General features: G+C 31.9%; 1 protein-coding gene across 1 annotated transcript in view; it reads right to left on the bottom strand.

Annotated features, from left to right (window-relative positions):
- Positions 1–582: 582 nt before the first annotated feature.
- LOC129234068 (transcription factor E2F4-like) overlaps positions 583–12,261 on the bottom strand; it is a 43,187-nt gene continuing 31,508 nt past the window's right edge. Inside the window, exons 8-9 of the mRNA XM_054867959.1 lie at positions 9,560–9,607; positions 583–695 (exon numbers count right to left, since the gene is read on the bottom strand). Of these exons, the coding sequence (XP_054723934.1) occupies positions 583–695; positions 9,560–9,607 (161 nt within the window). The remainder of the gene's footprint in view (positions 696–9,559; positions 9,608–12,261) is intronic.

The raw sequence follows: 12,261 nt of genomic DNA on the forward strand, positions 1-12,261 counted from the left end.
CTGAAGTTACATCAAAACATTTTAATATTGAGTAAGATGTCTACTTAAAAAACAGATTCTTCAACTTAAATTAACCTGTTGCTTTGGGGGAAAGTGGATGGGAATAAATAGTTTTTGTTTACTTTTTTTTTTTTTCAATGTTCAATTCTTTGAGTACAAATGTGTGCAATGCACACAAAAATCTTAATCTTGAAAAGTAATGGAAAAAAAATCTAAATTGAATAATTTTTGATGATTTAATATACATAAATTGTGGTATCTAAACTACAAAAATGAATTTTTTTTAAGGTATCACAGTTTCAACATAAAACGAAAAATGAGCTATAGAATCTACAAAGGTACTTTGAAATGCAAAAAAGAGAAATTTTTAAAAATCAAATCAGCAATACTTAAATTTGCTTATTTCAAATTTTAGCTTTTCAAGAAATGTTTGAAAAGTAAATCAAATGATAGCTTCAATAAATATATATATTTTTTAAACAGGAAAGCATCATATTGCAAAATTAAAAGCTCTGTTCAAATATATACAATTTGTATAATTAATTATATACACTTTAAATATAGTACATAGAAATAATCTAATCAAAGCATCATTGGTAAATCAAAAAGATCACACATTCCTTCCGTTTCATCTAAATTAAAAAAGTAGTCCCTAGTGCCAGGTGGAGGACTGAGTCTTAAAAACGGTGAAAGAGCTGCAAAAAAAGAAACAACTTCATAAAAATGCATGAAAGCTTTCAAAACGAAAAAATTATATATACGTCCATTTCACCTCCAAAAATTAACATTCAAACAAATTAAGAGCAATAAATACATAATTTATCTATTGCATTTCAGATTGTTATTGTTCCTAAAAATTAATACACAGTAGACCCTCGTTTTACGCGGGAGTTACGTTCCACGGAAATACCGTGTAAAATGAAACCGCGTAAATTGAGATTTAATAATAGTGTTAACATACGGGTTAGGTTCCCTAGGTGAAAAAAAATCCATTCTATTGATCGATAAATATATATAAGTTTAATATGTACTTATTACAATACAAATGCACAACGTGCATAAAGGAAGCATGAATTAACTTAGTGCTCATTATAACGAGCTGTTTATGTTATTCTTTTGGCATACAATAAAAAAAATTTCTCTGTAGTTCGATGTGGGGCACTAACGCCATCCATGATCATTCCTTTAATCTCCATGACAGGATCTTCCTTTACTAATAAATCAGATCATTTGTCATTATACGTGAATGGCTCAAAATTTTCAGTGAATGCTTTTGGTTGTGTGTCATTGATATTCTCATTGGTTTTGTTCTTAATTTGTTCAGTAAGTTACCACTCTATAGCCAGAGCTAAGGCAGAAATACATTCTTCGAGTCGAGCCGAACTATTGTTTCGGTCACTTGTCTGTTCAGTGCTAATCTTATATAATTAAAAACTGAGCGTATGTATCTATGTATGTATGTCCAAGTAACTTTTCACGAATGCCAATGAACTGACTATCGAGCCAGGTGTGGATGTTATCTTCCCGTCTTAATGTCTGGATATTTAACATAATCCTCTGATAATAAATAGCCAAGATATCAATTAAGAACTTAATTCTAACCCTTAGATTTCAAAATAAAATCCCTATTTTTCGAAAGCTTTCCTCCATTCAAATTATTATTCAGTGCTTCATCTCAACTTTCCGTAACAATGCTGTTATTAAAATTTGTAGTTGTAGCGTGAAGAAAATCGTTAAATGTGAAAGATGTTGCCTTTTTTTTTTCTCGAATATAAACAAATAAAATTTTGGTTTTTGTTTTGAGGCTTTTCCTGCAATCGGGGGATTTAAAATGCTTACTTTTTGGTTATTTTCCCGCACTCTGCCACAAAATTTTACTGATTTTTTTTTGTTTTTGTTTAAGCCTGATTGTTGAACATGCGTCACTAGACGTAACTATTATTTTCGAGGTACACCGTGCAAAGCCGGGCGACGCAGCTAGTTCCATATTAGCTACCGTTTGTTTGGCACTCTTGGCTTCCTTAAGAGGTTTTCCACTTCCAGCTCAGTCACTTCCTAAGCCGGGCTGATGAGTGCTATTAAGCACGTTACTGCAGTTCTCAGCTGGAATGACTGAGCTGGCGGAGTATTTTATGTACTTCTAAAAATTCTTCCTGTGAATTCTAAATTGTGCAAGTTTAATAACTTTACTTCTGGAAAGCGCTCTGGAACCAATCCCAAAAAATGTCCACAGTTGCCAAAGCTCGCTAGTTAGCATGTTTATTACTAGTCATCTACAATATAAGGAGTTGGGATTTTGAAAGAGAATGAAATTTTATCTGTTAGCATTGCCACATCCGCGTAAAATCGAAACTCATACGAGTAAAATAAAGGTGTCAAATCTTAAATCCCGCATAGTCGAAACCACATAAAAGAAACCCGTTTAAAATGAGGGTCTACTGTATATATATGGTAAGGAACTCCAAATTCAGAATGCTTGAGAAATGATATTTCCAGATTTTGAAATGTTCCAGGTTTTGGATTAAGACTTAAAACGAGCTGATGTGTGCATCACATGACTTTCTTTTACCCCAATTTAATCATAATAGTGCCTTGGAGTAAGCAAAGAAACTTTAAATATTTTTACCCCAAGTTTGTTGTGAACTGAAGCAAAAATAAAAAAAAAAAAATTTCAGAATTATTTTCCCATTGGACATTTTAATTTAATTCAATAGATAACGCTCTAAATATTGCCAATAGAGGCCAAAAAGAAACCAGATTTAAATTTTTTTAAAAATGCCAAATTTGTCACCAAGTTAGCAAAAAAACTTGGCAACCAAAAGCTTGGCGATATATTGCCAAGTGTTTACCAAATTATAACACCACTTGAGTTTGCATTAAAATTTACAATGACTTCCCCCCAAAACGGTGTAAAAGATTCCCTTTGGAACATCCGAATGCAACCAAAAGGGGAGGTGCACAACTAACCCCACCAGGAGTCTACATACCAAATTTCAACTTACTAGGACATACCGTTTTTGAGTTATGCCATATACATACGTACGTACATACAGACGTCACGGGAAAACTCGTTGTAATTAATTTGAGGATCGTCAAAATGGATATTTCGAGTGTTTGTACGTTCTTAGGCATATATCCACGTGTGGTCGGGTTGAAAAAAAATCATTATTCATTGGGGGGCGAGCAAAGTGGAAATTAAGGCCAATTTTTAGGTGAAAATTTTTTCGGGAATCCATTACTTCCTTTACTTTGTAAAAGGAAGTAAAAACCGGAAATTATAATAAAACACGTTTTCATGCGAAATTTCTTTTATCTCAACGAATTTCGAATGTTGAGAATTATCTGATATGACGACTGATACAGTAAATAAGGCATACTTGCCAACTTCCGAAGGAATAAAAACAGGGGATTCCACTAGAGGTATATAGGTGATTCACCACAGAATTATTAAATTATGCTTTTAAATAACATGAATACTAAATTTAAAGTGAAATGGGGATTTTTCACAGATGTAAGCAAATTGGTAGCAGCAAGAAAAATATAGTGCAAAGAAAAAAACCAAATAATAAGGAGTGAATTTGCTTAAAGTTTCGTACATTCCCATGTCTCTACCAAAAAGTATGGCTACCAAAATTTAAACTACTAAAATCCCCCCCTCCCAAAAAAAAATCAATATGTAAAGAAAATAAAATATAAAATAAGTAGGTATAGGGTAGTACATGTTAAAATAACTTCAAAGTTTCAAAATAATTGAATTATTTTTAAGATGCAAAAGGATTGAAATCTGCTGCAATTTTCGGCAAATCACGTGCTTCGTTGAATATGCAATGTAGGTATCGCCCAAAAAATTAATTTTTACTAAATGAGTTACTAATTGGAAAAATTCTTTTTTCCTGACATTGGTATACTTAAACAGGGCGCCATCTATTGAGTAGAAAGTGAAACTTCTTCATGATTAATTGAAAAAAACTGCAAAAACGGGAGAAAATCGTAAAAAACGTCCTTTTATTTACTTAATAGTAAATAACACAAAACATATTGAGCAAAATACAAAGCTATTTTTCAGTATAAATATGATTAACCTTGTTGCATCGATTGGCATACCATATTATGCATAATAATAAAATCAATATTCGCCAATCATAGGACAATGCAAATAATCATTACACCCCTCCCTTTCGCATATTACATTAAAATTACTCTTTTCTAAAAAAAAAATTAATTTTTAAAAATTCATAACTTATTGAACATTTTAGATTACTTTCAATAGTTTACATTGAGATAAACATTCAATTCTGTTTTTGGAAATTTACATCTACTTCCATCTTGCAAGTGACCAAATATGGCGACTAAATGAAAAAAACGTAAGATAATAACTAAAATTTCTGTATTTGTAGCATAAATGTAGTTATAAATAATTAATAATCCTTAAAAAAACTACAATTAAGACAAAATAAGAGTTTTTAGAACATCAAGCATCTAAATCCATTAAAATAAAAAATGTTTTTAAGATAAAATTTTGCATTTTTTCCAGAAAATAATTACGAATTATCCACAAAAAAAAAGGACACATTTTGCGTTTGTTTCGATATTTTGCATTGCAATAAACATTCAATTCCATTGTGGGAAACCTAGGCACTTAAAAAGTATTGTGTACTTCCATCTTGGGAATGACCAAATATGGCAGCTATGCCAAAAATAGGGAAGTTTTCGATTTTTCAATTTTATTTTTATATAATAGAGTAACATGTATGAACATCATAGGTGAAAAAATTTTAGCGATACAATAAGTAGTTTTTTTTAAATTAATTTTTTAAGTTCAAGCTCTTGTGACGTCAAATGGCATAGGAAGTGACGTCATCCCCTCTTCCGATAGGGGAGAAGCGAAGGTCACGCATTCAACTTCGAAGACGAAACGTAAAAGGCTTTCTCCTCGCATTTAACTCCTCGCGTTTCTGGAACATTAAACCTCTCATCCTCTCGGAAATATTTCGAATATAATCACTGATGTTACTTGAGGAAGATTATTTAGATTGTGCTTTAACGAATCCGGCCTCCATAGTGTGTTCAAAAGGATTATTGAATTTCTAAAAAATATAAATATCAGCGGGCTCAAAATGTCCCTAGCGAAAACAAGGGATCTTCGGCGGAAGGCTGCCCATTCGCGCCCTGTGACGTAGGCTCGTGACGTTTCAGAAGCGCGCACTTTTGCGCGTGGATTTTTAAAAATTCATTACAAATCAACCACGGTGTTTTAAAATTCGGCGATGGTGAATTTTTTAGTTTTGAGGGTCAATTAACAATATCCAATAGCCAAAATATGAACATTTAATAGGTTGCAACTTCCCTATTAAGAAATAGTTTTTTGAATTTGTAGAATGAAAACCATTGAAAAATAATAAATCTTCATGAAACTACGATTCAGTTGAAAAGTTTTTAGCACATTTGCGTCCAAGGCAATGAAGATAAAAATAAGTTTTAAGAACAAAATCTTTCATTTCTCAAAAAAAAATACATATTTAAAAATTAATCAATTTGCAGCACATTTTACATTACTTTCATTAGTTTTCAGTTAAAGAAAACATCCAACCTTGCTTGCTTTTTGGAAACTTAGGCTTTTAAGCATCGTGTCTACTTCTATCTTGTGAATGATCAAAAAATGGCGACTATGTTTCACACGTTGCTAAAAAGGGTTTTTGATAAAAAAAACAATTTCTTCGATCGACCCTCCTATCCTCAGACTTGTGCTTCTGAAGTAGTAAATTGTCTTCTCCCCTGTTGAGCTTGTGCATAATTCCTATTCACCTGAGGAATTTTTTTCTTGGGAACTATGGAGCAGCAAAAATGGCGACTGCAGAATTTTTTTTTTTTTTGGCGTCGCCACTTTTTTATTGCCAGCATCATTTTACCTCAAAATTTCAAAAAAATTTCAGGAAACATTGACAAAAACGAAGATTAGACCTCATAGTACAAAATTCCCAGGGAAAAAAAATTATTTTGGATAAAATTGCAAAATTTCCTGACACTTTTAGCTATGTCATTTTCCCTGACAATTCCAGGTTTTCCCGGAGCGTACCAACCCTGTCTTCACACACACACATTTCTTGAATTTTATTAAGTCTTCTAGTGCAAATTTAAGAAGAAGACCCTATATCAGGTCAAATTACTAACAAATCTATAGAAAAGATGGGAATACCAATAACTAATATGAACTTAAGAACTGAACACAAATTTAAAAATCCTCACACAGGTACAGTACAGAGGGCAGATGATGTAGTACTTTTGGAAGGAACCTTGAAGAATTAACTTTTACAAACACTAGTTACAATAAAAGAACTTTTTGAAGGTTTTGATGGACAAGTTCATGCATGGACTGTGCTGAAAATGGACTTTTTCACAGACCAATAGACTTAGTTCATCCTCTCAAAGCAATAAATGGGCATAGTTGACTTTAAACATTTTTCTTTTTTTTTTGTATGCATATTAATACTATTTCATTTCAGATAATGTTGCATTTTGTATTTCTATAATTAGTGAAATTCAATTTCCATGAAGTTTAGACGGGGAGGATGTAGAAATTCTCTTTGTAAGTTTTCCGTAAAGAGGTAGCTGGAAGTAAGTTTGTTCAGCTAACTTCGATAGAAGAACATGAAGTTAATACAGCGTTAAGCAGTATGTTTTATAGTGTAATGTGCTAGTGTAAGTTAATAAACATTAGCTTTATGCTGTCATTAGAATTAAATATTCCTTTGCATCCACTGCACCACCATTTGGCCATTTTTCTTTCTGGTTGGCTATTTTTGGCTTATTTCCTGAAGTGGTTTGGCTACTTTCCTTAATTTTCACCAAGCAACCCAGGCATTAAGGGAAGAAAACACGAAAAAAAAATTACATGCAGAATCATCAGAAGAGGTTGAACAACGAGAAAAAACTAGTATGTTGTGGCCATCACGAAACTTTCTTCTATATTTTTCCTTTTTCTGATCCCTCCCCATGCTTGACGAGGAAGCAATATTCCTAACAAAAACAAAATTACACATGCAAAAACTTGACGACCATCCCAATGTCTGAATTATTGTAAAAGCAAAGGAAAGAGCGAAAATTGAAAGTTATTTTAAAAGCCTTGCTTGAAATAATTACAAATATTTTATTTATTAACAAACATAAGATGGCAACAGTTAAAAATTTTAAATCATTGAGATAATATTTCCGATCATTTCCATACAATTAAAATCGCGAGAAATACGCAGATGACAATCTATTACAATTTATCTTTCTTATTGTTGCATTAATAAAGCTATTTCTATTCGCAAAAAAAAAAAAAAATCAACACCTCTTGGAGCGATTGGCCTCAAAATTGAACCAAAGCCTGTTTACGTATGGATTCACATATATTCCAAATTTCAGCCAGAACGTAGCATTACTTCTTGAGATATGGCACTCACAATGGAAAAAAAGAACGGGCGATTGCACTACCCCCTTTTTAGCTGTTGACACCAAAATAAAATCAGCTCTTATACCCACTAAGGGCTACTTGTCAAAAAAATTTTGTTTCATTCCGTTCGTTATTTCTTGAGATACAGCAGTCACAATTGACGACAAAAAACGTTCTATAACTCAACCCCCGTTTGAGCTATTGACACCAAAATTGAATCAGCACCTGCTCCTGTTAGAAGCAATATGTGGACCAAATTTTGTTCGATTTCGCCAGTTACTTCCTGAGGAATAGCAAGCACGCGTAACTCAAAAAACGTCCCATTGCTCCACCCCCCTTGGAGGAATTCGCGCCAAAAATCAATGGGCACAACTTCACATAGAGGCACATATGTGTACCAAATTTTGTTCAATTTCATGCGGTAATTTTTTGCTGTAGAGCAGCCACAAAAAACTGGTCACACACAGACGTGACACACACACACACACACACACACACAGACAGACAGACATTTTCCAAAAATAGTCGAAATGGACTCAGCACACCTCAAAACGTTCGAATCTGTCAAAATTCGAAATTCGAAAATTTGCACGAATCCAATACTTTCTTCTATATATTAGATATAGAAAAAAGTAACAATGAAATTAAAAACACTGTTGTGCCCATAATGCATTGAAAATCTAACCAGGTTTATTCAGAAAAGAAAACTTGGATATTTTAGAGGTTTTCTTGGATTTTAGGTTGTCATAAAATCTGAACAAAAATTATTCAAAAGCTCATATTTTGTAATTCCATTGTAAAAATACTTGTTTTTAATGGATTACAGTTGCAGAGCTTAAATATCTATTTTCTAAAAGATATTGACATCCAAAGTGGCTATCAAAATCGCTCAAGTGAAAAATAGCCTATTTTCAAAGAGCTATATCTCAAGTTTGTCACCTCGCACCTTCTTTACGTTAAAACCATTAGAAAGAACAGATTTTTTCCTTTCAAAATAAGTTTTTTTTTCGATGGTGTTCTTTCCTTTAAGGATAAAATAAATAACAGTTGTAGAAACTAAAAAAACACACTTTAGTAGCAAAATGAACTAAAAAGTTAAAAAATAATATTTGGATGACAAGTATGTAAAGTAATTGACCTAACACTTAATTTTACTGTAATAGAAAAGAAGCGTGGTTTGCTTCTTATCAGTTGTCTTAATTTTCTTCCACTTGTTATCCATGCAAAAATGTAAATAAGCAGCGCCCCACGCTTTTTTTTTATTACAGTAAAATTAAGTGTTTGGTCAATTACTTTATATACTTGTCATCCAAAGATTATTTTTAACTTTTTAGTTCATTTTGCTACTAAAACGTGTTTTTTTTAAGTTTTTTAAACTATTATTTTATTTTTTACTTTTAAGTTCATTTTGCTACAAAAGAAAGGTTTTTTAGTTTTTTAAACTATTATTATTATTTTTCAAATAAGATTTAGATACTAAATATTGCTAACACTTGTAACTCTTAAATGAAATCTTTGTGCATGAATTCGATTTCTATAATGGAATTTATCTTAGTATTCTATTGCATTAGACATTTTGAATGCTTTCTGATAAATTCATGTGCAAACACTGTTACATTTCGCTCCTCTGATTTGTACGTTGTAAGTAATTCTAATAAGCCACAGGCTATTTGTCCAAAGGAAAGTTGGACCCACAAACATACAAGTTAAGCTAATAAAAGCGTATTAATTAGAATAAACTAATAACTTATCGTTAATAAATTAATTCGATTGTAGAATATTGCATTGTCATTGGGTCTGAGGTTGCATTCCAAATTTTAAAAGAATCCGATCACAAAAAGGGGGTGAAAATTGAGTTGCAAGATTATAAAAATTTAATTTCGGTGCAGACGGGATTAGAACGCACGCCCAATGATTCCCAGAGGTGGATGTCAGCAAAGACCCGCGCCTTAGACTGCTTGGCCACGAACGCTAATAAAGTGGTGGAATGTACTAACAGTAATAGGCCACTAGCTCTTAGCCCAAAGGAGAGTTACTCACAAACATACAAGTGAAGCTAATAAAAGTGTGTTAAAAATTCGAGTCAAACTTAACAAGCTATGAATGAAAAACAAACAGCCTTACTTTCTGTGGAGATAAGTTCTTCCAATATTTGTTCTTGCAGTTTGTCATCTATGATTTTAAAACATATAAAAATATTACTTAAAATAGTACATAAATTATACTTGCAATACAAAATATAAAAAGAAAACAAGAAAAGGAAAAAAGGAAGTAGAAAATCAAGAAGATGTTTTTTTTTTCATTATTGATTTAAGTGCCATCAAGCAACCTTAATAGCAATAAAGACTGTTTGGCTTAATGCAGAAGTCAGCAAAGAAATTTCTTTTTAAAAGAATATGAAGGAGACTTATCTCCTTTGTTTATTTTTAATTTTTTTTTTTCTGAAAACTTGCCAATTTTCTGGGTAAGAGGGAACTTTTTGATTTGCACTAAACAGGAGCAGGGTACAGAAAAGAGATAAAGAGGTCCAGAGCAACCCAGGTCCTCACTCAGTTGATCTCAAACTACTGATTTTTAAGGGCCTCTTTTATCAGTTTTATTTGCACTTTTATGCTGTGGGTTTACTTCCAATATTTTCTGAAAAGTTTTAACTATTTATTACTAATGAGGTAGAGAGAGAGGGGCATTTAACTTTCAAAATAGTTCAAATCTTTACAATATGTACAAGGTTTGAAATTTCAAACGTGGTATACAATTTTTGGCAAATCACAATAATTTTCCAGAAATAGATTTTTACTAAATGAGTTAGACTTTAAAAATTAATTTATGAAAAAAGTTCTAAATACGACAATTTGAACTCAATCAACTCATTTTGACATCGATTTTTTAAAAAACTAAAAAACGAATTGGTGAAAAATCATGGGATTACGTTCGCGGTAAAAGCAGATACTTTGCTTGTTGTAATTTCCAGAGTCGATCAAAATTTCCCTGAGTTTTCCCGGTTTTCAAGTGGTATTTTGAAATTCCCCCAGATTTCCCTGTTTTCCAGGCTTCCTAAATGAGTTTCCAGACTGAGTGGTCAACCTGAAAATGCAATGCGACAGGATTCCTAGCCTGCAAATTTGCCACTGCTGTATTGTATGTTCATTTAGATCATTTTTTATTAATGTAATACTGTTTATATTCAATGTTTTGTACTTATTAAATAAACACTATTTTACACTGAAAAGCATTCATCTCTTCCCTGTAACTTATGACCCATTTTAGCTTGTTCTAGCTGTGGGTTCCGGACATTAAAAAAGAGTAATATATTTTGCAATCTGAACATTTTGATAGTTTGCAACTTACCAGGGGTCTAATAATAGTCGATTTTCACTAACTTCAAGTCTCATAACTCAAACACCACATATACTTGCGTTTTAGTGGATTTCTCAAATAAGTTGACACCCTCCCCCCTCCTTTGCTCCATTAGCAAATAGCGACCCCCTAAAGCAGAATACTTTGTGATGTTCTCTAATGTAAAATCATTTGCCCAAAATTGTTTACTTCTAGCATTGTACACATAAAACGTTAATAAAATTAGTTGATCATGAAAACTATAAAATTCCCAAAACCTAAAAAGGCTGTAAAACCTAAACCGTGCAAGATTCTCCAAATGCATAGAAAAGGCAAAAATGTAGTTTTATTAAAATCCTAGTCTGGGTGTCAAATCACACGTTTTCCTTTTTGGTTAATTTTACAAAATATGAATGAGCAATTAAAATAATGTTCATAAATAAATGAATTACTGAAATAATATATTAAATGAGGCGAGTTACGGCAGCATTTTATAAAATACCTCAAAACTTTCAAAATAATTGAAACATATTCAGGATGCAAAGGGATTGAAATCTTAAGCAAGAACCGCAATTTTGAAACACACAACGTGTTTCAATGTTGGCAGGTTCCCAAAACATACGTTTATGGCAGAAATTGAGGTGGATGAAGATCAATTGGGAAAAATAGGGAAAAGGAAACCAAAAATACAAAGAAAATCATATTTTCCAGATTTATAAGAAATATACAATCACTCTGGAGTCTGAAAAAGTGAAACCCCCAAGGAGGAAATTTCACAAAACAAACGTAAAAAGCTAAAATTCTGGTAAAAATCGGGATAATCTAATCTCATATGGCGGTTAAGGGCACAAAGTAAGCGCAAGCAGTCAAAGATGAAGATATTTTTGCAGACTTCTTTAAGTTCAAAGTAAATTTAAAGTTTCTGCAAATGACTCATAAAATTCTGATATTCCGCAAGCTTTAAAAGCTCTGCAAGCCCAAATAAGCGTAATTTGTGAGAATTTTAAGATCTTTTAATTTGAAGAAATCTGCCAAAATATATCTTTAGTTAGAAGATATTTGTAGAAAATCTACAGTTTGAACAGAAATTCTACAGAAATGTGCAGTTTATACAGAAATTCTACAGAATTTTCTAGAATTTCTTGAAAGAAAATTTGTCTGAGTTTTCCTCTCACATTTGAACAGAATTGTTCTGCAGCTCAGGCCTTTGTTCTGAGAAGTACGTAGCAAATTTTAGTAGCAGGGTTCGCTGATATATATCAGTCAATATATATCACGATATATATCCGATATTTCTTTTGAATATATCATGATATTTAGATATTTTCGATATTTATTTTTTCAACTGAAGTATTTTCAATACAAAAAATATATTAACCATTGTAATATTGTTCATTTATTATTGAAAATAACCAGAAAGTTATGTACTATATTTTTATGATGTATTTATACATCATTGATGTAACAAAGTAATATATTATTCTTTTTTT

Source organism: Uloborus diversus, unplaced genomic scaffold (assembly GCF_026930045.1).
Source record: "Uloborus diversus isolate 005 unplaced genomic scaffold, Udiv.v.3.1 scaffold_966, whole genome shotgun sequence".
In the NCBI taxonomy this organism is placed as follows: domain Eukaryota; kingdom Metazoa; phylum Arthropoda; class Arachnida; order Araneae; family Uloboridae; genus Uloborus; species Uloborus diversus.